This window comes from Emydura macquarii, unplaced genomic scaffold, assembly GCF_026122565.2.
Source record: "Emydura macquarii macquarii isolate MOO-44397 ecotype Brisbane River unplaced genomic scaffold, CSIRO-AGI_Emac_v2 contig_2924, whole genome shotgun sequence".
NCBI classification, from domain to species: Eukaryota; Metazoa; Chordata; order Testudines; family Chelidae; genus Emydura; species Emydura macquarii.
Window position 1 is genome coordinate 3944615 of NW_027133061.1, and position 26247 is coordinate 3970861.

The 26247-nt window shown below is 57.1% G+C and overlaps 1 protein-coding gene across 2 annotated transcripts in view; it reads left to right on the forward strand.

Annotated features, from left to right (window-relative positions):
* Window positions 1-26247, forward strand: part of RORC (RAR related orphan receptor C) — a 57834-nt gene that overhangs the window by 6543 nt on the left and 25044 nt on the right. Inside the window, exon 2 of one of the 2 annotated variants that reach the window (XM_067569389.1) lies at window positions 10542-10571. In XM_067569389.1, the coding sequence (XP_067425490.1) occupies window positions 10542-10571 (30 nt within the window). Of the gene's footprint in view, window positions 1-10486; window positions 10572-26247 lie in introns of those variants that run through there. The other variant, XM_067569388.1, reaches the window with a different exon arrangement.

Sequence of the window (26247 nt, forward strand, 5' to 3'; positions counted from 1 at the left end):
AGCTTGTGGCAGTCAGTGGCTTAATGGTACCCAGAGCATGGGATTGTGTCCCTGACCCCCTTGGCTAATAGCCATCGATGGACCTATCCTCCAGGAACCTAGCTAGCTCTTTTTTGAACCCACTTATACTGTTGGCCTTCGCGACATCCCCTAGCAGTGAGTTCCGCAGGTTGACTGTGCGTGGGGTGAAGAAATCCTTCCTTCTGTTTATTTTACACCCGCTGCCTATTCATTTCATTAGGCGACCCCTGGTTCTTGTGTTATGTGCAGGGGTAAATGACGCTGCCCTAGTCACTTTCTCTGCACCAGTCACAATTTTATAGACCTTTGTCATATCTCCCCACCTGAGTCGTCTGTTTTCCAAGCTGAACAGCCCCGGCCATTTTAATCTCTCTTCCAATGGAAGCTGTTCCACCCCCCTCATCATTTTTGTTGCCCTTCTCTGCTGTTTTTCCCATTCAGACGTATGTTGTTTGCGATGGGGTGATCAGAACCGCACGCAGTATTGCAGGCGTGGGCGGACCATGGATTTGAAGCGTGGAGTTATGATCTTTTCTGTCTTGGTGCCGTGCGGCTTGAGGTCTGGGTTGGCAGGCGGGTGCTGGGGACGCCGCGCAGGGGCGCAGCGTTGGGTGCGGTGCAGGCCGCCGGGCAGGGCCTGGTAACGGGGGTGGTCTTGGTAAGCAGAGGGGCTCGTGCTGCGCCGGGGAGCCCACGGGGATCCGCTCAGATCAGGATCTTCCTGCTGCCGGCTGGGATAACGTCTCCATTGGGGCTTGCCCACCAGAGGCGCCCGGTGCCCAAGCCGCGTTGGCCGGGTCACGTCACCGGGAGGCTGGACGGTGCCGTGGAGGAGAGGGGCAGAGTTCAGCTGCCAGCTGGGCATGCTTTCCTCTCCTGCTCACACAGGCCCTGCCCGCCACTCAGCTCTGCACCGCCCCTTCCATCCCCCCTCACCTGTGGCCACCATGTCCTTTGCCACCCCTGAGCCACCCGCCGGCTGTCCCCTCCCCTGGGGGGGCTTTATCCAGTTGAGGCCCGTTCCCCACTCCCCACCCTCAGATCAAACGCCTCCCTGGTGATTTCAAGTGCACTGCGTCAGGGTCAGGTCGTAGGGTCTAGTGGTTAGAATGGGGGGGGGGGAGGGAGGGAGTCAGGGCTCCTGGGTCCTATTCTCAGGCCTGGGAGGGAATCAGGGTCTAATGGGTTAGAGGGGGGAGGGCTGGGATTCAGGACTCCTGGGTCCCATTCTCTCCTCTCAGAGAGTGCATGGTCTAGGTATTACAGCCGGGGGAGGGGGAGCCAGGACTTCTGTTCTCAGCTCCGCCACTTGATTTGCTGTGTAATATGAAGGAAGTCACGTCTCTCCGTGCCTCAGTTTCCCCTCCGTAGATCAGTGCTTAGCTTCCCTTCTTCAATTCTAAGGCCAGAAGGAACCATTGGGACCGTCTCGCCTGACCTCAGAACTGCCCTGAATTATTTCCTGTTTGGACTAGAGCAGAGCTTCTAGAAAAGCAGCCAATTTTGATCCAAAGCCAGGGGACCCTGGCGGGTTCATTTCTCTTTGTAGAGGACACGTTAAACCCGTGGCTGTGGCTGCCTAGCTAATGAGCATTTCTCCCCCGGGGAGCAGATAAACATGCATATCAGTGTGTGTGGAGAGGGGCTTTCCTGGCCTCTGCCTGCCAGCTCATAACCCTCCGTGCGGGGGTGTGGGGCTGTTCCAGCCCCTGTTTGCTTTGCACTGCGAGGCTCTTCACGCCAGCCCTGAAGGCTCCGTGGGCTGTGGCTTCGGCCAGCTGAAATGACAGCCAGCTCTGGGGTGGGACGCCGTCGCCGTTTAACAGCTCACAGCGACAGGCCAGAGCAGAAAAGATCCAGTCAGACCAGCAGGGGTGGCTTGGGGGATCAGGGTGTGCTGCTTTGGAGTCGCCCGACGCAGTGTCCCGGCGGGGCGCCGGCCGTTTGGGGAACAGGGAGGCTGCGATCTTCCAGGGCAGGAGCAGCTGAGTCAGCGCTGTGGAATTCTGGGAAGGCTGCCATGGAAATCTTGGCCGTAAAAGCCCCGCTGGGCCACGGCAGCACCTCTGGAATAGCACCTCTTTCCTCCCGGAGCAAAGCGCAGGCGCTGCTGGCGGGACGGCGGCTCCACCGCCGTTGGTGCCGTACAGGTGGCAAGCGAAGCCGGGGCTATTTGGAGGAGGGCAGCCCCCCCGTCTGTCCTGCTCCGCCCTCCCCGAGGGCCTGCCCCCTCAGGAATTTACGAGGCTGGACGGCGTTAGGGAGTGCCGCCTCGCGGCCCCTGAGAAGGTGGGTCCGTGCTGTAATGCCCAGTTCACAGACCGGGACACAGAAACGGGGGGTGGGGCAGAGCTGAGAAGAGAATCCAGGAGTCCTGGCTCCCAGTCCCTGTGCTGTAACCACTAGGCACCACTCCCCTCCCCGAGCTGAGACTAGACGCCAGGAGTCCTGATACCCTGCTCTACCCCCCGGTCCCTGCTTCACCTGGGAAATGGGAGTCCTGGCTCCCCCTGGGTTCTGTCTGTCCTTCTGGATGGAGCATGCCGAGGTCCTAGACACAGGGGCCAGGAGTCAAGGCGCATGGGTTCTAGTCCTGTCTCTGCCACTCAAGTCACTCTGCCATTCTGTTCCTCAGTTTCCCCCTCTGGGACCGGACGGGGGCTGTTTTCCTGTCTGCCCAATGAGGGCTGTGAGAGTCCCTGAGTTCCTGTCTGCCAAACTCCGGGGTATCCTCCATCAGAAGGTGAGGTGGGGGGCAGAATGCCATCGTCTGACCTGTCCCATCCCGGCTGAGGCTGGGGTAGGGCTGTGCTCCTGGAGGGACCATTGTGTGTGCAAGATTTCACCCCCGGAGGGAACCGGTGCCGAGCACAATTCTGTGCAGGGACTAAAGACATCACGTGTTGCTTGAGCGTTTCAGTTTGGGCTCATCCCCCTGGGGACACGGATCGGTACAGAGCGTCCCCACCATGGAGCTGCTCCGAGTTATTATTGCAGTCGGTTTTCCTGTGTGGACCGGCCCTTTGCCCTCCGCAGGGAGTGACTCCAGCCCTGGCTGGTGCTCTGGGAGCCTGTGCTTTCCTTGGATTGTAAATCAAACCAGATGTCTTCCCTCCCCCATCCCCCCGCCTCTTTTGTAGCCAGGGCTCCAGGATCCGTGCCTTCAGACCCGTCCCTCTCATAGGTTTGTGCGCCTGCGCCCTGCGAAAGGGGAGCTATTTGTAAAGGGATTTTTTACCACGAGCCGCTTTGTGACGCCCGGTGAAAACCTTTCTACTTTCGTCTCGCAGGGAATTAGCTCGGAGAAAGGAAAGGAGTTTACTGGATGGATAAATATCTCCCCCCACCCCCACCCCCCCGGCCCCATCCGCTTCTGCAGGTGGGAGATTATTGCGCTGACGTAACTGAGGCAGGAGGCTAATGACCGTTAAGCAGTGTCATTTTCCAGGATGCCTCTCTCTGGCGGCAGAACTGGCTGCCGAAGGCCGAGATTGGAGCCTGATGCGGGGGGAGGGGGGGTCATCTCCCCAGGAGAGCGTCGTCGCGTTAGATGTCGGCTGCTACACGGGCTGGGGCGTGGGGGTGCTTGGGTGGGACATGGTAGCCCCTAGAAGGAAGGTCCTGCCCCGAAGAGCTCACCCTCCACGCAGAAGGGGTGATGGTCCCCGTATTGCAGATGGGGAAACTGAGGCCCAGGCTGACGAAGCGCCTGGCCAAAGGAAGCCTGTGGCAGAGCCAAGAATTGAAGCCGGATCTCCCCAGTTCCAACCCAAAGCTGTCACCCCCACACCACAGGTCCATGCCCAGAGTGTGCCAGCAATACGCACGGATCTCCAGGGGGGCCAGGCCTCCGTCCCAGCCTCCCCTTCTCAAACCAGGCTGTGAGGCAGTTGTCTCTGGTTGTAATTTCATGTCCCGCCTCCCTGGGCAGCTGATACTCCTGGGCTCCAGGGTACAGAGCTGGGGACAGGGACCAGCAGGGTCGCATGGCCCTTCTCTGGAGCTCAGGGGCCCTCGGGAAGGCAGCTGTTGCACAGCTGGGCTGCGGTCAATGTGAACATCTGGACGGTAGGACCCAGCTCCACCCCTCGCTCTGCAGCCAGATGGATTCCTTTTTCCAGCCAGCGCGATGAATCCAGCCTGCAGGCGGTGGGCTGGGGTGCGGGTCGGGACAGGGGGCTGTCATGCCGACCGGCACGTGGCATTAGCAGCTCCCCGGCGATTTCGCTACAGGGCTTTTTCTGGGATAGTTCCTTCCTCCTCGGTGTTGGCAGGAATGCGCGGTGAAGGGTTGGCTGGGAAGAGGCTGCATCTGACCCGGCAGGGCTGGGCAGTGGGCTAAGTCGGGGATCAGGTTTATACATGATTCGGGGGGCCCCCTGGGTCCACTTTCCCAGCCCGGATCTCCCCACGCACACCACTCTGCTGGTGCCCCTCAATCCTGCTAACCCAACCCCTGCTATCCCAGCCCTGCGTTCTCCATCCCCAACTCTGCCGGTCCCCTTTGAGCCCGACCCGCAGCCCCCCTGCTATCTCAGCCCTGCCAGTGCCCCCGAATCTGACCCACCTACCCCTCTGCCGCTCTGGCCCTAGTCTCAATTCGGCTCCCGCTCCCACCGTGCTATGCTGGGAGGGAAGCAGCTGCTAGTGGTTAGAGCAGAGGGGGATTGGAGTCAGGACTCCTGGGTTCTATTTCCCACTCTGCCACTGACTCTGTACAAATATATGATACAGGGCAAGTCGCTCCCTCTTGATGGCCATGGGGGGTGCAGTTCACACTTGAAAAGCTCCACGTTATTCTCCGGGATGGTTTCTCAGCTCCCTGGCAGCCGCTCTGGTGCAAATGACGACTGATCGCCCGATGGTGTCTGGGATGTGGACGCGCATCTCTTGGCAGTGTGAAATCACCATCCATCCATCCCCGTTTCCCCTCTTGCATCGCAGCCAAAGCTACATCTGGGCTCAGGTCTCCGAAGCTGAAAACTGTAATCTTCCCTTTGCTTGTTTAGACTGGGAGCTCTGTGGGGCAGGGACTGTCTCTGACTGTGTGTCGTGCAGCTCCTGGCACCATGGGGCCATGACCTCAGCTGAGGCAGGGACTGTCTCTTGCTGTGTGTCTGTGCAGCTCCTGGCACCATGGGGCCGTGGTCTCAGCTGGGGCAGGGACTGTGCGTCTGCAGCACCAGGCAGTATGGCGCCCCGATGGGAGCGTTTCAACAAAACGTTGGGTTTTTGTGGGGTTTGTTTTTTTTTTGCCGGAAAACATTAATTTGTTGAAACCGAAACTTGGCTGAAATGTACCAGGTGTGATGGAACTTTCGCCAGGCAGGTTTCTCAGGTCCGGGATGGATGTTTGGAGGGGGAGAGATCCCAGAAGAGCCAATGGCCTAGTGGTTAGAGCATTCACTGGGATGTAGAAGACACTGATTCAGATCCCTTCTGTGCCCGATTCAGAGCAGGGACTTGAACCTGCGCCTTCCACGCCCCATAACCATTAGGACATGGGGCATTCTGAGGTTTGTCTCCCTGGAGTTTTGTAGAAGATTTCCAGAGGTCTCTTTTCTCAAACCGAGTGCGAAGTGCTCTGATGTTCTGACGAAATGGAATTCTTGTTTCCCGGCCACCCCCATTTCTGATCTCGGCCGGGGTGTCTCTGCGCCTGCATCACACGACCCGGTCGCACCAGTAATAATCCAGCCGCTGAAACAGCCCGTCTAGATCTGGACTGAGGAGCCGCCCTGTCACTGTCCAACCAGCCGCCCTCGGGGTCTGCGTCCCCCCCCCCTCTTCCAGCCGCTCTTCTGCAGCACCTTGTGTAGCGACGGTCCGCCCGTCCCCAGCTGCCGTGCTGTTTTGCTCCTACGGACTCCTCCCCCTGCCCCGGGAGAGGTCGGATCCCCTGTGCCAGCGAAGTGGTGGGACCCGGCGGGGTGTGCGTGTGTTGATCGTTATGTAATAGCTGCCTTCCAAGGGCGTGTTGTTTGCCTTTAACAGCCTAGGTGTGCGGTTATATAAGAGCTCTGGGTTCTGGGTACTCCCTGTGCAGCTCGCAGGAGCCCCAGTCCTGAGTGCCAACCATTACGCCAGGCAGCTGCTCCCCCTGGGCGGGGAGAGGGTAGCCAGCCGCTGGCCTGGGGGTCTAGAGAGATGGGCTTGAATCCTGGCTCTGCCACTGACTTCCCGTACGAGCCCTGGCATGTCCCCCATCTCCTGGGCGTCAGTTCCCCCATCTGTGAACTGGAGAGAAATCAGCCTGCCTCAGAGTGGTAAACTGGGAGCTCTGTAGGGCAGGGACTGTCTCTGGCTGTGTGTCTCTGCAGCGCCCGGCACAGCGGGGCCCTGATCTCAGCTGGGGCAGGGACAGTCTCTTGCCGAGTGTGCAGTGCCTGGTACGATGGGGCCCTGATCTCTGTTGACTTTTCTAGGCGCTGCCCTAACACAAGTTATAGCGACGTAGGACGTGGTTCTCTCGGGGCTTTTGCAGGGGCCTCAGATCATGGATTTCTGCTGTTTTCCCCCTTGGATGCGTGGGCAGGGCTTGCAATGAGCTACTGTCAGTATCCCAGCGGAGCTGGGCAGGGTACGAACCTGGGATCTTCTGTGCTACAAGCACCATCTTCCACCCCGGAGCTAAAGGAGCAGCACCATTAGCTGGTAGCTATAGTAGACTCTTATCCTCACCAGCTACTAGAGTGGGGGGACAGAACCCACACTTCCCTAGCGAGGCATTATTATTCCTGTCTGCACTGTGCCCCACTCATGGACCAGGCCCCAGTGAGCAAGGTGCTGTACAAATCCAGAACAGAGATGGTCCCTGCCCCAAAGAACTGACAGGCTAAGTAGGGGCATCTGCCCTGGGTTGGTTCATGGGACCGAGGATGGGAGGTGGGACCCTGGTGGGGGGAATCCTTTAATCCCTAGCTTGCCAGTTCAGACCCGGCCCACCTTGCAGGCACTAGGGGACACAAGGACTGGAGCAGCCGTGGGGAGTCACCAACCCGGGGGGATGGGTCCAGCTAGGTCAGCGGGGGAATGGCAGGAAACTCGCCTGGTGTCTGTACAGCTGCCAGTCCGGCATCTAAAAAGCCAGGGCGAAACTGGGGGAAGTGAGCAGCGATTCCCAGCGGTGCCCAGTGTCCGGCAGCGTCCCCTCTGTGGGAAGGGGTTGCAGAGGTCCGTGGGGCAGGAATTGCCCCGTTCCAGTCCCCCTCGGGAGCCCTGGCATGGCTGTAGTGGCCTCGGGCAGCTTCGGCCCAGGCCCACGAGCCCCAGGTTGCTCGTGTTGGGAGCAAACCCTCCAGGGTTCCCCGGGAGGAGCTGGGACCACCAGTCAGCTCCCAGAGGACGGCAGGGCCACTTGGCCAGCACACGGGGCACCGGTCCACAAGTCAGCCCCGAGCAACGGCTGTGACCGCCCAGTGGGGGCAGGCAGGGAGCTGGCGAGCCAAGGGGAACCCCGGGGTCTGGGTCCGGCATTCCCCTCTGTGCTCCTGCAGCGCAGGTTGGGTTGGCGTCCCCATCGCTCAGCCGGAGGAGAGCCCGGTGCTGCCCCCTCCCCCGAGCTGCTGTGCAGCGTTGCTCTGAGACTGCTGTAAAGCCTCCGTGCCTCACCCCAGAGGTGGCTGCATCTCCCCGCCGGGAGAGGGATCCCTGTATAAACAGCTCCCACGCCCCACCCCAGAGGTGGCTGCATCTCAGTGTGTGGCTGTGGCCTGGGACAAAAAGCGCGATAGGGAAACAGGGTGGCCTTGCACCCGCGCTGCTGGGCTGTGCAGGCGATGGCTGCGAGGGGGTCCCAGCCCCAGCCACTCCTCTGCCGCCGTTTGTTCAGGTGCCTCGCCATGCTGGGATTAGACATGTGTGGCTGGCGGGCGGCCAAGGCCCAGGAGCTGGGTTATGTAAGCAGGGAGTTCAGGCGAGGCCAGGTTCGGGCTTGGACTGCGCTCCCCGCCCCGCCCTGCGTCAAACCCTGCACGGCAGGGGGCAGCCGGCAGCCGAGTCGGCGCAGGGTGGCACAGAGGGTCGGACTCACGCCCTGGGGTGTGCTGGGCCGGGGGCCGGGACCCTGGGTGGGGCTGATAGTACGGGAGTGCCTAGGGGGTCCCGACCAAGATCACTGCGCTGGGTGCTGCATCCTGGCCGAGAGCGGGGTCCCTGTGGTGTCGGGTCTTCCTCCCTGCACCGAGAGCGGGGTCCCCCGTGTGCCCATCCCCAGACTGAGCTCCGGGTCCCTGAGAGGAACCAGGAACGTCTCTGCCTTTGAGAGGGGAGCGTGTCCCGGATGGGGAGAGGGCTGTGAATCGGGGGGGGGGAGGGCAGATCCTGGCTTCGAGCCTCGCCCCGTGGGGAGGGCTGGGACAGGCTCAGCTCCAGGAAGGGCAGGGGGTGCCCTCAGCCTCCAAACAACTAGCTTTTTGGGGGAGAAAAGGCCAGGTCCGGGGCCAGACCCAGCTTCCCCTGCAGGTAGGGCTGGATTCCCCCAGCTGCAGAGGGGGACACATGGGGCCCTGAGCGCACCCTGCAGGCCCAGCTGCCAGCCCTGGGTGGATCCCTCCGGGGGGAGCTTTCCGCACTCGGCCGGCCCCGTCCAGAGAGCCGGCTCCAGCCCCGTGCGGAGATGGCCCCGGAGCCACGGGGGTTAAGGCGAGGAGCGAAAATAGCAAAGCAGCTTAGGAGGGCGGTGTGGCAAACGTGCGGCTTTTTCTGGGGCCCGCAGGGACGCTGGGCGCTCCGGACGCTCAGTGGGGTAATCTGATTGAGTCTCCCTTTCCGGGGGCCGGGGGGGAGGCGCAATTAACCCCTTGTAGTAGCCTGCAGAGCTGGGGGGGCAGGGCTGGAATAGCAAGGGGCTGCGGGTTGGGATTAAGATATTTCTCTCACTCCCTAGGTCTGCCGATTCCCCTTCAATCCCAGCCCGCACCCACTATCCCAGTCCTCCTCCTGCCCCCCAGCCCTGGGCTGTACCTTGGGGGGGGGGGGGAGGGCGGAGGGGGGAGTGGATGCTCTCTAAGTCAATTACGGAGGGTGCTGCGTTTCCGTGGCTTGGTCCCCGTGGGCGTGAGGTTTCATGCCGCCTGGGCCCTGGTGCTCTGGGGCGCTGGCAGGCTGAGGGGGGCTGTGCTCGGCGGCTCCTGGACGTTAGTGGTAAAGATGGCAGCTTGGGAACCAACCCCCCTGCGCTCCCCAGCAAAAGTGACCCGGCCGGGTCCCAGAGCATAACCGGCCTGGCCCAGCCAGGAGCCCAGGGGAGTGTCCATTGTGGGGGGCTGGGATTGTGAGAGCCCGGGGGAGGGGGGGGGGCTGGATGTCAGGATTCCTGGGTTCCATTCCCAGCTTTGGGGAGGGAAGGGAGCGGGGTCCAGTGGTTAGAGCAGCGGGGGCTGGGCATCCGGACTCCTGGGTTCCCTTCCCAGCTCTGCCACAGATGCCGTGTGACCTGGGGCGGGCCGAGCCTCACGTTTTGTAGCACGCTTGGAGCCCCTCCGGCGAGACGCGGGAGAGCTGGGGGCAGGGAGGGTTTGCTGATGTCTCTCCCCCCCCGGCACCCGTCACGTCACAGACGGCGACGCAGGGCGCGACCGGCACCCCCCGGCCAGGGGCGTCTGGGCGGCAGGATTCCTGCCCCGCCACCGAGTCCCTTTGAACGCCCGCCGCGGGCTGGGCGCACGAGGCCTGTCCGTGCGGCTGTGGCATCTCTCCTGAAGAGAAAAGGAGCCCGAAGAGCCGAGCCAGGGTCCAAGCCTTTCAATAAAAAGGGGCTGGGAAGGGAATTTGGCAGGTGCCCCTCCGCGTACTTGCAGCTCATTGGCTACAAGCCGAGTGGCTGTGTTACCGCCCTTCTCCACCAGGGGGCAGCGGTCTCTGCTCTGGGACAGAGAGCACCTACCCCATACACCCCCCTCTGTCTGTCTACCCACACATATGGTCCATCTATCCATCCCTATGCGCCTATCTATCCATCCCCATAGATAGATAGTCTGTCCATTCACCCCCATCTGTCTATCCCCATGTACCCCATCTATACCTATAACCCTGTCTGTCTGTCTGTCTATCCACCCCTATGCACCCCCACCTATTTAAGGTACTTATCTGGCCCCCAAGGGTTTCCCAATCTAATGGATTCACACTCACAGCCCCCACCGGGAGGCAGGACAGTGCTGTTATGCTCCTTGTACAGAAGGGGGAAACTGAGGCCCGGAGCGGCTTAGTGAGTTGCCCAAGTGGTTGGAGCAGGGGGGGCTGGAAATCAGGACTGCTGGGTTCTGTTCCAAGGGGCTGGTGGAGAGGGGCTGGGAGTCAGGACTCCTGGGTTCTATTCCGGACTCTGCTGCCGGCTCCACGTTTGATCCCCTCTTGGTGCCTCAGTTTCCCCCATGTGATGTGTGGCCGGGTCCTACCTGCTGCCTAGCCACAGGGCATGCGGCTCCAGTTGCCCTGTGGGAGGGGTGTCAGGCTCTTGCAGGAGATGCCTGCGGAGGTCCCTCTGCTGTTGTCTCATCCCGTCTCTCTCTTGGTTGCAGGCCCGATCGCCATGAAGAAGACGCACACATGTGAGTACAGCCCCCGCCGGCAGGCCTCTCCCGCTTTGCGCTGTGCCAGGGTGCTCTGCCCCAGTGGGGATCTCGGGCCCTGCACCTAATTCTCTTTGGGGCACAAGGGAGACTGTCTCGGCCCACGTGAGGGGGGCGAGGGGTTCCCAGCCCAGATCGGCTCCTACCAGACTAGGCCAGAGGGAGGCGGGGGGCTCAGTTCTGGGCCTGAGTCATGGCTGTGACCAGGCCCAGGGGTCAAAATGGCCCAGGACTCCCCCACCCCATGGGTTTCAAGCAGAGCGCGGAGCAACTTTGCAGATACTTCTAAGCTTGTAGCAGAGGCGGCGTGGCCTCGTGGGCTGAGCAAGGGGACTAGGAATCCTGGCGCTGCTGAAATCAGGCAAGGCAGCGCACCGTGCCTCAGTTTCCCCTCCTGTGCGGTGGGGACTCTCGGGAGTCGGGGAGGCGCTTTAGTCGGCTCAGGACTCCAATTCTATTTTATAAAGGGCTGATAAGCAAGGGCGAGGGTTTAATAAACGGTTAATTAATTACAGAGTCTTGTAATACCCAGAAGCTCAGTAGGTGGCTGATAATTGTCTGTGACCCCTTCTCGCCCTGTAGACGCAGCCGGTTCCCGCCTGGAACGGGCGTAGGGCATCTGCTCCCCCTTTGTTATAGCAGGGCGGGCGCTCTGCTAGTGTTACCATTGAGCCTCGCGTGCTGTCTGGGCACCCAGAGCCCCGGGCCTGAGGCAGGAGAGGAGTTTGGGCGTGTGGGGGCGGGGGGCAGAGTACGGCTCCTGTGGAGCGCGTGGTGGGAGTGGAGAGCCACAATGAGCTACAAAAAGCGGGACCCTTTCCCCCCCCACGCAGGGGGCTCCCAGTGCTACGTCTCTCTTTAGGAGCTGCCTCCCGGGGGCTCTCCCCTTAGCGCTTTCTGAGCCCACTTGAGTCAGGCTAACGTGTGCGCCAGGAGGGGCGAGATCCTGCAGGGATCCCAGACCCGCCCCCCCCCCTTGTACCCAGGCGAGGAGCGGCTAGATCATATGTCACATCTGGCTCCTCCTGCATTTGTTCCAGCACAGCTCCCTGCCTCTTCGGCTGTGCCGAAGGAAACGGGGGACGATGCTCGGGAGATTTCCAAACAGGGCTGGGTAAACGCTATCCCTGCAATACCGGCTTCGCGAGCCTCTTGCATGCTTGGTTTCTCTGGTGTCTGTGCCTGCTGACCGCAGCAGCAGCAGCCAGCACTTGGTGCCACGGAGGAAGGCCACGTGTCCAGTCTGCTGAGGCCGCCCTGCAATTCCTTCCTGACCCTGAAGGCCTGAAGCATGGGAGTTGCTGTTGTTCGAGCACATCAACTGGGGACTCTTGGTCCCTCTGGTGGCTGGATCGTGCAAAGGGCCACTGCCTCTGGGCTAACAGACGTGCTCCAGGCGAGGGTCGTGCTTTGGGACCAAGGGGGCCGTGGGTTTGGTGCCCACTGGGGGCATTGTGACGTTAGCTGGCAGAGTGGCAGACCCTGGAGGGTCTCAACCCACAAGGAAGGGGATTAAGGGCGCTACCAGCTGTGGGATCTTAACGCCCTCAGCTATGGGGTCTTCGTGTCAATGGTTGTGTCGCCCCCTCGTGGCAGGCCCTGGTGATTACAACAACCTGCCCCGAAGACTAAAGCACTTGTCCCCATCCTGCTGGCACCCCTGGCGTAGACTGGGTGCTCGGGGCAAGCTGTGGCTGGCCAGCTCTGTGCTGCTTTGAGCCAGCCCTGCCTTGGCAAGTCCCGGCCGGGCACCGCCCCTGCCTTTCCCTTTCTCAGCAGGCCGCCCCCTTTAACCCCCAGCTGCTGGGGCTGGCTGGGCCTCGCTGCTGTGTAGCAGTGTTGTGTTTGGTATTCCGGGCGCGCCTGGAGACCCCGGGAGCCCGTGAGGCCAGGCGCTGTGTGAGAGACAGTCCCTTCGACAAAGAGCTGAATAGACAACGGGAAACTGAGGCACAGAGAGGGAACCTGCCTTGGCCAAGGTCACCCGGTGGCAGACCCAGTCATAGAACCCATGCGTCCTGAAGCCCAGTGCAGCGCTCTGTCCACTGGGCAGCACTGTCTGCCTAGAAGCCCCAGTCTGGGATTGCGCTAGGTGCTGTACGTCCCCTAATAACCAGACAGCCCTGCCCCCAAGTCCCCCCCCGCTCTCCATCCTTGCTTGGGGCAGCACCTGCCAGCGGGCGTGTGTGTGTGTGGGGGGGGGGGGGGGGAGGAGGGGCGTTTCTCCCTGGCTCCGTCTCCGCCAGAGCCCCTGCTGCGCACGGGGCGGGGTGGGGGGGGGAAGCAGAGGCAGGCGCTGTGGTGAACGGCAGGTTTGGTTTTCACAGTGCTGCGGTTGAGGTGTTCCGAGGTGTGAACGCTCCCGAGAGGTGGGGTGGGGGACATCTAGGGAGTGGGGGGTGGGGGGGGTTCTCTCCCCAGCCCACCTGCTGCGGGGGCTGGTCCGTGCCCACAGGGAGGCCTGGCTGCTGGTTTATATCTGGAGCTTGGCCCCTGCAGCTGCATCTTTCTGGGGTGGTTCGTGTGCGCGGCCTGGTGCCCGCCCCAGCTCCCCACAGGGCCCTCCCCTCGGCCTCCCCTGCTCGGGACCCTGCGGGCAGCAGGGCTTGTATCAGCCGATCCCTTCCCAGCAGGCCGCGCGTCTTTGCGGGTGTCTGCGACACGCCTGGGAGGGAGTGGGTGAGGGCGGGCGGTAGCAGGCGGCACGCTGGGCCCCGGCGGGCGCAGGGGGTTCTCGTGGGGCTGGAGAACCTGGCACCTCCCCGGTTTGAGCCCAGCTTCCAGGAGCAGGGGGCCAGGTCCCACCAGCTCCTAGGGGACCCCTCACCGGGACGAGGACCTCAGCTGAGAGACCAAAGGACTCGGTGAGCCATGGGCCCCCCCCGGGCATCTCAGGAGGAAGCCTGTATTCCGAGGGAGGTGCCCTCAGCCGGGACTTGCTTTGCTGCTCTTCAGAGACAGCAGCCGTCCGTGCCCCCAGGAGCTGCGCGCCCTGCAGATGCGTCGGGCCTTGGGGTTGGGGACCAGCCGGAAACCTTTCTGTACAGGTGCAGGGCAAACCACAAGGGTTTCCACTCCGCAGCAGGTGTGCGAGCGCCACAGGAAAGAGAGCCGTGAGCATGCCCTCCCGCCGCCCAGCCCATCCCCTGCAGCCAGCCCAGAGCTGGGAAGGGCCCAGCCAGGCGCGTGTCGGGTGTGCGCCGAGCTCTGCCACGCTTTCTAATTCATGTCGTCAGGGAGGCAGTGTTGCCTAGTGGTCAGCTGAAGGGGGCTGGGCGTCAGGAGGCCTGGGTTTCGTTCTCAGCTGTGGGAGGGGAGTGGGATGTAGTGCTTAAAGCAGGGGGAGGAAGGGACGTCAGGACTCCTGGGTTCTGTTCCCAGTGGTAGGACGGGAGTGTGGCCTAGTAATTAAAGCAGGAGGGTTAGTGAATCAGGACTCCTGGGTTCTAGTCCCAGCTCTGCCTGGGACTTGCTGCCTCTCTTTGGCCAACTCCCCTTCCCCGTTTCCGAGGCTCCGTTTCCCCACCTGTAAAAGAGGGGTGACGCTGGCCGGTGACACTGGACTCCCAGTGCTTCTCCAGCGCTCAGAGGTCCTTGGAGGAACTTTGCTAGAGCAGAGCAAAGACCACTGCCCTTGATTAGTCTCTTGTCTGTCGTCGTCTCCCTGCCGCTGCCCGATGGCCGCTCCGGTGCCTGGCGGAGTCTCTTCTCGCCCTGCGTTTGCCAGGGAAGCGGCCGGGCCAGGTTCTGCTGATGTGAGTGTGCGGCGTTTCCCGTCTCACCAGCGCTCCGAGGTTAGACGGGGTGAGTGAGTCCCCACCCCACGCCATGCCGGGATTGGTGTGATGTGTGTGCCAGGCGGCAACGCCGGGGCTGGGGAAGCGTAAGAAGCACGGAGAGGATCTGGCTATAAAGAGCCGTGGCCCGGGTGCTCAGTGTAATTCACCAGGAGAGAACTGGTGGGTTTTTAAAGGGCTGGGATTGTATTTGGTATTTTTTCAGTTGCCCCGTCTGAATCAATTGCAGTGTAGATGTGCTTGGCGCCCAGTAAAACCCACTTTAAAGAACCTCTGTCACCTTCCTCCTGTCTGTAGAACCCTAGCTCATTCCATTCGGCCTCACTAATATTCCCTTGGATACAAGATTCTTCTCCGCTCACTTGCCCTGCCCCGTTGTGTTGAACAGCTGCCACGTTCCACTCCAGAGGTGACCGCATTGCTGCCCGCCCAGAATTCATGCAGCATGCTAGGCTGCAGGGTGCCAGAGATAGGGCAGACTGAGGTGCTGCTGTTCGCTTCGGTGCACGGGGCGGGTGGTTTTCCTTGTTTCACTGAGGCACGAACAGCTCCGGGATGCAGAACTGAGGTGCTGTTGTGTCTTGCATTCTTGGTTCAAGCCACACGTTCGTTATGTTTTCCTCTACTGGTGGAAGAAAGACGGCACACAAACTGTATGTCCGGGCAGCGTGGCCCTGCCGGCTTCCACATCCTCCCACCCTGCAGCGCCCATCGGTGTAGAGGCTTCAAGCCGGACGCAGTTAACAGCTCACCACATGGCCAAGCTGCCCAGGAGTGAAAAATGGTGATTCTGCCCTCTGGGCTGTGGCTGGGGGGAAAAGCAGGTCACAGGGAGACACCAGAAGCCTTGAAGTGAATGGAGGGGCAAAGATGCGTGTGTGTGTGTATATATATATATATATATATACACGTTTATATTTTATATATATAAAAAAGATGATTAAATTCACTAAGGCCATTGGGACTCCTGTGTTCTGCTCCTGACTGGGAGGGGAGTGTGGTCTAATGGTTAGAGCAGGCTGACAGGAGCCAGAACTCTTGGGTTCTCTCCTCAGCCCTGTAAAGGAAGTGGTTAAAATAGGGGTGCTGGGAACCAGGACTCCTGAATTCATCTTTTGCCAGCGTGGTCCAGTGGGTAGCGCCAGGGGCGTGGAGTCAGGACTCCTGCGCGCTCTCCCCCAGGGATATGGTCTAGGGGCTGGAGTGGGGAAGGCTGGAAGACCGGAAATGCCTGGCCTCTAGTCGTAGCTTTGCCCTGGGTATTTCAGGGCAAGTCATTACCCCCTCTCCCCACCGCACTGTGCCTCAGTTTCCCCGTTTGTGAAGTGGGGAGCCTGCTGCCCACCCAGCGCCAGTGGGGCTGTGAGCACGTTGGCAAAGAGCCCCGTGCAGGGGCCGCGCTGGAGAAGGGGGGTGCAGGTTTTAATGCAGGAAAGAGTCATGGGCTTTCTCCATAGAAGCCCAGGGTGGCCAGGCCCAGGACTCGAACCCCCGGCCGGGACACCGCCCCCCCCCCCTTTCCACCAGCCCCTCGCACTCGGCAATGGAAACGCTGCCTCTTGTGGCTTCTCGCTCTCTTGTGGCTTTGGAACTTTCCAGTCAGCTGTCATTGGTTAGCCCCGGTGCACGGCAGGGCCCTGGATTGGCCGGGGGGGACGCTCGTCAACGGGTCTGGCCAAGCCACCTGTGCTGGTGTGGCTGGTTTCAAATGCAAGCAGCCCAGCCCTGGGCAGAGCATGGCACCCCCGGCCCCACGCTGAGCTCCCCAGCTGACAGCCAGAGGCAGGTGCTGCCAGCGCCCTCCCCAGCCGAAGCCCTCTGCAGAGCCACTCGCGCCGCCGGCACCATGAGAGGTGGGTGGTTTTGGGGGGAGATGGGAGATAAAGGGCCACCTGGAGCAGCAGGGTGGGGTGGGGGGCTCTGAGCTGAACGGCCCTGGTGCGTGGCACGGATGCAGCCGCATCTGCCTGCCTGTGGCGGCGAGGGGCGGTTACAGCACAGAGCTGGCAGGCGGGACGCCTGGGTTCTCGGGCCCTGCTCGAGCAGGGAGCGGGGTCTAGTGGTTAGAGCAGGGGAGCTCGGCGGGCAGGACGCCTGGGTTCTCTTGCCCCTCTCTAGGGGGGGTGGGGTCTAGTACGTAGAGCAGGCGGGTGGCAGTCGAGATTCCTGGGCCAAGATTGTCAAAAGGGGCTAGTGATTTTGGGAGCCTGACTTGAAACTCTCAGACTGTTCAGGACTCCTGCCCCTTGTAGATCAGGCTCCCTTAAGGGGCTCCCCGAATCAGTCATCGCTTTTGAAAATCTTGGCCCCGGGTTTTGTTCCTGGCTCCGTGAGGGGAGTAGGGTCTAGCCATTCATGCGGTTAGACCGTGGGGACAGGGAGTCAGGACTCCTGGGTTCTGTCCCTGGCTCTGCTGGTCGCTCCCCGTGGGACCTTGAACAGAGCACTCCCCATCGTTGCGCCTGTTTCCCCGTCTGTAAAGTGGTGATAAAAGCCTGACCAACTCGCCGGGGGCTAGTTGCGAGGCTGAGTCGATTCGCGTTTGCAGGCTGATTCCCGCCCCTTGGACGGAAGGCACTATCCAAAAGCTTCCTTCAGGTGGGGAAGGCCTGGCTCAGCGGGTGGTGGGGGGGCTGAAGTCCAGCTTCCACCAGCCACAACCCATCTGAATGCAGCTTTTCAAAGCAGTTCAGGGCATTGCGGGCGTGTAGGTGCTGAGTCTGTTTGCAGAGAGCTTGCTAGGGAATTGCACTGCTGATTGGGTGGCCGGGCGCTGGCCAGATGTCATGGGGCGTCTGCGTCACATAAAGCCACTAGCGGGAGGGGTCAAGGTCCGAACGGACCATGGAGACCGGACTCCCCTCTCTCCGTACGGCAGGAGGCTTGCTCAGCTCCTGCTTGTTACGTGCACTGATGTCCAACTCCAAAAGTCATGGCTACGGTTCCAGGCCTTCCCCACTGCTGAGCTAGCTGTTTCCTAAGCCCCATTTCTGTCAACGCGACCGTGTCCCTCTCAGCACGGCCTGGTTTCCCTGCCGCCCCCTGCGAACCAGATCCTGATCTCGGTCACCCCCCTGGTGTAAATGTTCTAGACATCAACGGGATCACTCCTGATTGATGCTGAGAACGGGATCCGGCCTGTCGGGTTTTGAATGTGATGTTTGGAAGGTGGAATGTAAACAGAGTTTCCCATCCCGGGACGTTCTCAGCTCGAGATGCCAGCAGCATCGCAGCCCGCGCGGGTGACAGAGGAAACCCCATTGCAGGGAGCTCTGGAGCCTCCCCGGGCTTTGCAGAACGCTTGGAGCGCCTCATCTGTGGGGTTGGAGCTGAACTTTAGCAATGGGAAGCCTGCTTTAGAGTTGTGTGTGTTGTATAATGTGTCTTGTGTGTGTCTCTATCTTTATGTGTGTCTTTTCTTTTTTATATGAGTGTGTGTTTCTTGGGTTTTGTGGGTGTCTTTGTGGGTGTCTGCATTAATCGGGTGCGTGTTTATGTGTGTCTTTGCTTTTGGGTGTGTGTGTCTGTATTTTGATATATAATGTGCCTGTGCGGATGTGTCTGCCTGTCTCTCTTTTATATGCGTGTCCTTGTTTGTGTGTCTGTTCTGATACTGCTGTGTGTGTGTGTCGATATGTGATGTCTTTGGTTTTATGTGTGTCTGTGTGTGAGCATTGCAGCAACTAAATCCATTGAAAGCTGCCCCATATATGGGGCTTCCTATTGCGTCAACAGATCCCTTCTTTCCCCTCTTCTTTTCAATGCGGATTGGCTTCCTGTCTCGTCCCCCCGCCTCCCCCCGCCTCCTTTGGAAGGGATACGTGTAAATTACCCGCGTGGCCCCTGGCTGTGGAACAGGCGGGTGCTTGGGTGTAGATCACCTTGCAGAAGTACCATGAGCGAGGCGAGGAGGGGCGCCCGACGCTAAGCCGGCTTCCACAGGCTTCGCAGCTTTAGCCCGGCTCCGAGCGGTGACGGACAAATCCCCGGACGCTCGCAGTCCCGCGCGCTCTGGCAAAGCGCCTCGTTAGCTAACGAGCAGGCCGAAAAGGCCCAGTGGACAGGGACAGAAATAGCACAATCGCCGCCCTGGCGGAAGTGGGCACCACAGGCAGGAACCGCTGTGCAGCTCTTTGCCCTGGCCGAAGCCCGGTGGAGAGCAGAGCTGAGCCAGCAACCCAGGGAAGTGGAAATGCAGGTTGGGAGCAGGGCTAGAGATTAGAGAGACGAGGGGGGTGGAGGAGAAGGAGAGGGACACCAGGAGCTGGTGTGTGGTGGCGTGAGCCGTGTGGGGAGCTGGAAGGGGGGCAGGCGCGAGCATCCAGTGTCAAAGGGGATGGGGGGCACCTGGGAAGCCCGGGGATGGCAGAGGCACAAGGAGCTGGCGTCAGGGGAGTGGGAAGCAGAGCTCTGGAAGAAGTCGGAGGGAGTGGGCGCAGGTGTTTGGGGAGGTGGGAAACCTGAGGGAGGGAAACTGCGGAAAGCAGCGTTGGGCAGGGGGAAGGCAGGGGCGCAGGTGCCAGGGCCTGGCGTGGGGGAGGCGGAAAACCTGGGGGCGGGGGCGAGATGGAGGCCCACATTTCCAGCATTCAGGGACCTGACTTTTCAGGCCTCAAAGGCCGCCTGGGGGCGGAGGTGCAGCGCTGTCTGACAACCAGCCCCCTTAAAGCTGTTTCAGAAAACCACGAGCCCCCTTTGAAAACCTCGGCCTGCGCGACCCGGCCACGGTCGCACAGGGAGACTCTGGGAGGACCAGGAATTGAGCCCAGCTCCCCTAAGTCCCAGGGCAGCACCGTAACCATGGAGCTGTCCTGCCTCCCTCTTGACTTGCCCTAGGATTTAGGCAGCTAATTTCATTCAGCTCCTTTTGCAGATCCCAGGTTTAGGATCCATTCCTCGAGCCAGACAGTTCCCTCTCTCAGCCGGATGCAAACCCGGAGTCACTCCAGTGACTCCCCCCCAGAAATAACCACTGACCCTTTGAATTCCCACCCAGGCTCCCGGCCTGTTCTTGTGTCACTGACTTCACTAGGCCAGACACTCCCTCTAAGTCAGTAGCGCGACATTGATTCACAGTCGCGGGGGCCTGCCCCATTCGTGTCAGTGGGGCAGTGCGGATTGACGCCAGTCAGGGGGCTGGCCCGTTGATGTCAGTGGAGCTACGCCGTTTCACGCCTGGCGAGGATCTGTTCCATTGACATCAGTGGAACCGCATCCATCCCACCAGCCAGGGCGGTGGCCCATTGACGTCAAAGGAACTACGTCCATTTATGCCCGCTGGGGTTCTGGCCCGGGGCGTTGTTCCATTTTCGCCCCTGTGTGAGTGGAACAAATGGTCTGATTTAAAACCTTTGTGAAACTTCAGTGTCTGATGTCACGCCCCTCTCACCGGCGACAGACTTTTAGCAGAGCTTCGAGGTAAAATAAAAATATACGAAAAGAAATGAACAAAGTTAAAATAGCGAAAGAAGTGGCCCACGTTGCTATACACGCCACCAAGAATGCAATCATAGTCCTTCAACCAGCACCTGAGCTCAGAAATGCTCTTGATGCTGTAACCCCTGGCAATGACCTTCAGGAGATATTTCAGGTCCCAATCCTGCAGTGGGGCCTGCACGGGGGGGACCCCTGCACCCACATGGATCTGGCAGCTGGATGAGGGCCAGCAATGTGTGTGATCTTGCGACTTCGGCAAGTTGTCACATCCGTTTCTGAGCCCTTAAAGCTGTTTCTTGTACATGATGGGTGCAGATCTTATGGTCTGTGTTACTGAAGGTTTGTTTGTATTTTTCTTTAAAAAAAAAAAATCAGTGGAAGAATTTTGGGGTTTGGACCAATTTAATTCCTCTCGGCGGAGTGGGGGGTGGATATCTTTTGTTCCTCTTTGCACCACATGCACAGCACTGACCTCACTTCAGGCTGCAAATACTCTGTAGAGTGCATTGGTGCTGGGGAAACTAACCTTGTCCCGCTTCCCCCACCTAGGATGATTATTTATTTATATTACAATAGCATCTTGAGGCCCCGGCCGAGATCTGGGCCCCGTTATGATAGGTGCTGCATAAACACATCGTGAGAGACAGACCCTGCCCAAGGACCTCGCAGTCTTTAAATAGGCAAAACAGGCAAAATGTGGAAGGGGAAACTGAGGCACTGAGTGCCCAAGGTGGCATAGCAAGCTGGGGGCAAAGCAGAGAATAATACCCAGGAATAAACCCCACAAGTGCTGGCTCCCTCTGTCCCCTTCTAGACCCCGCTGTCCGTCAGAGGCAGGAACGGACCCCAGGAATCCTAGTTCCCAGTGCTGTGCTCAGATCATGAGACCTGCCCCCCCCCTCCCCACCCCCAGGTCAGCACTCGCTCCTGGCGTGAAAATGTGGTTGACTTCCGTGGAGCCCAGGCCGGGTTCAGCTCGGCAGAGGCCTGTTGGGCCTCCTGCTCAGACGACCTCACTGGGCGGTTTTTGTTTGTTTGTTTGTTTTGAAACAACTTTCTGAACAGTTTCTTTAAAATGCGCCCACAACCCACAGCCTCACGGTCACTTGGAGAAGTCGAGGGGGGGGCTGGGCTTTCTCTCGGCTCTGGGTTCAACCCGCCGCCCCAGCCCTGACTCGGCTCAGCCCCCCCCACCGCCCCAGAGACCCTCTGCTCCTCACCCCCTGCTGCTACTGCCTGTGGAGGGGCCGTGGCGTTGGGCCCCTGGAAGCCGGCGAAATGGAGCCTCGGGGCTGTAGGGAGGGATGTGGGTTTTCTGCCTTCGATGCCACACGTACGGGTGGGTGCTGAAGCGGTGGAGGGGAAATTGCTGATTAAGGGTTTTTTGATCTGCCGAGGGACTCTGTGGTCTGGGTCTAATCACCTCCCCTTTCGCTCTGGTTCATGCTCTGCTCCCAGGCAGGGAGGGGACGTGTGTGGTGTCAGCTTCTTGAGCTGCTCTGGCCAACAAAGGCAAAGCAAGAGCTGCAGAAGACGCCTTGCTCCCTCACTCTCCTCTTCCCCCTGGGGCTGTAGGTCTTCTTATCAGCCCGGTGGGCTCCATCCTTCCTTGGTTTGTGGCTAGTGATGGTCAGTAGCCAGATTCCCCTGTGGCAGGGAGGTGCAGTTTCTTCTAAGGCAGTGGGGCCCTGTGAATTTGAAGACAGGCAAAACTTTAGCCAAGATCCCCAATCCCCAGATTCGTTTCCTTTTAACTTAGGATCTGGCCTCGGCTGGTTTCGATGGTGCAGGATCGGAGCTCGTGTCTTTCACCAGTGCAGTTTTCCTCCCCGCCCGTCTGCCAGAAGAATCTCCTGCATTCCTCCGCCACCCGCCGTCAAAACCGGTTCAACGCCCACCCTCGTGCGTTGCCGTTCCTTTGATGACATAACTCGCCCCGTTCCACCGCGTGTGTCTGTGGGTGTCAGGAGATGGTTTTCTGAAGCCGTCTGAGGGTGTGGGAGCAGCTATGCCAAGCAGAGGGAGGACAAATCATGGGCCCTAATAACAACCTGTGGGCTGCTTTTCAGACCCTGCTCTCCCGGGACCAGGGCATACCTCTGTTCCCAGTAGGAGGGAATCTTGTCTCGTATTAAAAAACAATGGGAAATGAAATGTGCTTGGGTGAAATAATTTTTCTCTCTCTGTTGGCCTCCCTCATCAGTCGGGGGATAGAGTTGCTGGGGTGGGAATTAGGACACCTGGGTTCTATTCCTGGGCCCTGACTGGCGGGGTGACCTTGGGGCGGTCCCTGCTTCGGCTGCATGCATCAGTGTACCCACGAAGATGACACCCAGCTTCCTGGGGAAATGCCGTGGAGCATCACCCAGTATTGTTCATCGTCCTCGCCTCCAAATTCCAGCATGTGGAATTCGCTCCCCTTGGGGAGGTGGGTGATGAAAACGGTCAGAGCATCATGGCCCCCAGTTTAGCCACGGATCGAGGCTCCGAAACGGCTGCCACCTGCTCAGATTCTCACACACAGCTCCCCTGAGCAGCTGCACGTCAGGTGTGTTCCAAGGGCAATAAGCAGCCCTAAGCCCGAGACTCCCAGAGGCCAAAGATGGAGAGACTCCATCAAGCCTCCGGCCGTCCACAGTCCCCAGGGCTTGGGCCTGTCCTTCCGTCAGGCTCCCCAGCTTTTAGACATTCCCAGCAATTTCCAAAAGAGCTCAGCCCCTGGGCAGCTTCCACAGAGAGAAACAGAAGCTGGGATGTGCTGGGAGGCGGAGGGGGGAGCTCATCTGAAAATCTGTCTTGGTGTTTTGTTGTTGTTTTCTTCCCCCTAATGTTCTGGGGTGTGTTGTATACACCTGGGCAGAGGGAATGTGCCGCTGTTGGAACCACAGGCATCAAATCGACCCACCCAACAAACAGATTCAAATGTTTATTCTGTGTCTGCCCAGCACCCAACACGGCAGGGTCCTGATCTGTGACTGGGGCTTCTGGGGGCTACTGTAGTATAGAAAGTATATGAGAAAAACGGGCTTGTCAGTTTCCTCTCCCTGGTATTTACTGTCTCCTGTGTCTCCCTCCCATACCTCTGCTGGGCTCTCAGCCTGTCCTGTGCACCACTTCATTCTGCTTTAAAACCACTTCTAATTATTAATGGGCTGCTCCAGTAATTGCTGTGTGTTTTTAGAGTTGATGAATTTAAAAATAAAAACCCCAAACCCCACTCTGCCAAATACAGACTTGACCTTGGCTGTCCGTACAGATGAAGCGACTTATAGGATTGCTGAATTTGAATAGGAAATTTCAGGCCCATTTTTTCATTCCCAAAGCCTTCGAGAAACAACGGGCCAGATCCTTAGCTGGTGTAGATCACGGTCATTCCATTGACATCAAGATCATGACCCCGATTTATACACTCTGAGGATCTGACCCAAACCTTTTGCTTCAAGTTGTGTTGGGTTGTTTTTTTCATTCATATTTTGTGCTACCAGGAAAAAAGAAATTGCGACTCATAATATTGTTTTCAAGTGTGTCCCGGGTGCTGGTATAGTTTCAATAGACTCGCGTTGAGGTTTTGCTTGTTGCATGTGTAGAAAATGAGGAGACACCAACCTAGACTGATTTAAATAGAAGCGATTTAAATCACCACTTTTAATCATGGTTTAAATCAGCAAACAGGAAACCTTAGTTTAAATAATCAAGTTTAATTGTCTTTTGCATTTGTCCTTTTCAGTTATTTTCCTAAAGAAAAATTGATGCTCTTGGTTAGTAACCATTAAGACATGTTGCTTTGCAACTAAATATAGTTTTTACACTACATTTGGTGGTGCTATTGCTAACCACGAGGATACACTGTATCTACACACACTTATTTAAGCAATTTATAGCACTTAACTCACTTTTATTCAGATTTTTAATTTTTTATGATGTTAGAAAATGATGAATGATGCATTTCTTATTCACTATGTGATGATTCATTTTTTATTCATAATTTGTGCCAAGCAGCATTTGGATGGAAATTGCAATTCAAACAAATGCATAAAATAAGTGTTTTTTAAAAAAAATTAATTAGCTGAATAAAAGCATTCTGGATTCATAAGAAACAAAAAGTATGTTAATCAGAACATGTTTTATATTTAAAACTAACTGATTTTCCTGCCAGATTTTAGAACTAATAGATTTTGTCTTCTCACACCTAGTTTTTATTCATAGATTGGAAGAGGGAAACCACGCTCTCCTGCTTTTTCAGCTCCCAGTTGGTTTCTTAACTTTGAATGAACTAGCAGTTGAATTAGCTGAATGAACTGAAATTAAGAAAGTTTTCTCTCTGCATGTGCAGAAGAGGTGACCTGCTATCAAAAACGGGTTTAGAACTACTTCAAACTTTGGTTTCGGGTGCATAAGTTCAGTGGTTTAACTTTCTTTAAAATTTGGCAGCAAACGTCCTGCTAAACTGCTCAATATTATTTTTTGCATTTCATTTTAATTATTTTCATAGATTATAATGAGTATAGATTTTAACAATTTCAAATCCAATTTTAAATAGTTGACTTTAAAAAAAACAAAAAACCTGTCTTTAAATTTAAAAATCTGATTTAAAAAAAAATTGTTTTTAAGCCATTGATTTTTATTCATCCTGGGAGGCATGTAGACCTGGAAATCTGTTACATTAGGGCCTGATTCTGGGTAGCTTTGCGTGACTTCAACTTTCTTTGAAGACGTTTTGCAATCTTTATGTGTGTTGTGGTTGCACCAGGAGCCCCAGTCGCAGACCTGGGCCCCGTTGTACAGAGACAGAACGCAAAGATGTTACGAGTTTTGAGGAACCCGTCATGGTGAGGCCTTGCTACATGTTTTCTGCCAAGGGACTGTAGCGTTTGTGGGGTGGGTTAGCACATGTGTAAACCAAGTAAATACAAAACTTGGCTTCCCTCAGCTGAATTTTGTGTCTTGACTCTGGTAGAATTTCGACTGATCTAAGAATTCAAAGCTCTTAGGATAACCGGTTCCCAGACTGCATCTTCTTTGTTGTGTGGTTTCTTCGTAACGTTGCGAATCCCAATAACCTTTGTAGTTTCCTAAAGGCAATTTAGAGAATTGACTAAACTGGCTAGCCTGTACAATAATGAGCCAGTCGTGCTCCAAATCAGGATGGTTTAAGTGTTGTTCTGTAGTGAAAGCAATTGTAATAATGTAGTTTGAACTGATTTGCGAAAGTGATTTAATCTCCTGTGATAAGTAAATGCAAATATATGTCGCTCTTGGGCAGAATATAGTTTCTTCGTCAGTGATATTCACAGTCTCTTATCTCAGGCTCTCAGTATAAATAAAGTGTATTCATTAAGGGAGAGTTTTGCTTTGAAGAGGGATGATAAACAGATATATACGGAGAGAAAAATAAAGAGTGGTAGCAATAGCGGCGGTTTCAGAGAGTATATTGACACGTTGCGTTCTTAAACCCGAAACTGCTTTTAAAATACATCTCTCTTCCTTCCCCACATTTCACATACTGATTCTGTATTCAGACAATTAATCAATGGCTTTTTCCAAAGCCTGTCGATTTTCGGAAGGGGACAGAGAGGAGTGGGTTTCGTAGCAGTAAGTGGAATTTCATTGCTGACTCTTTAATCTGAGCGTGTTTTTTGTAAAATTACATCTCCGACTACATGTATGTTTCCAGTAAGATGCAGGGCTGCAGGTCTTGCAGTAGAAGCCCTGCTCAAATCAGATGAGGTATGAATTGGATGAATGTGGGCTACAAAAGATTTACGAGAAATAGTTCTGCAAGCTGTTCTTTCTTTTTCTTTCTTTCTTTCCTTCTTTCTTAGAAATGGTGGCAATTTGGAGCCAGATTCTGCCCTTTGACTAGATCAGCGCAATTCCACCTCCCGCCCCACCAGAATCCAACTGTGCTCCAGGCCTCGCAGGCATATTTATTTTAGATGCTTGATTTTACCTCTGCAAACTGGGAATAATTACACTCTCCCCTCTGTTATAAAATGCTTTGAGATCTGTGGATGAAAAGTGCTCGATGAGAGTTTGGGATTATTATTATTTCTTTATATTGCACACAGAGGACATGATGATGCGATTTTTAGAATCGGAGTCCACTGGGGTCTAGTGAAATGATTTAAGGTCTGGTGAGCAAATGATTCAGAGGATTGATTAGCTCTGGTGATTTAGAAGGGGGAAATGAACTCCAAGGTTGTTTCAATGCCTCGTTTCTTGGGTAATAGTGTAAGAATAATGAGTAGAACTACAAGAATGATTTGATCTCTGGAAAACTTGCCTTCGAGAGAGAGAGTGAGAGAGAGCAGCAGTGACTAAAGAAGATCAACCTGTTTCGTTTATCCAAGGGAAGGTTTAGCGGTATCTTGATCTCGGTCTACCTGGGGAAGAGATTGCTGATAGTAAGTGGTTCTTTAATC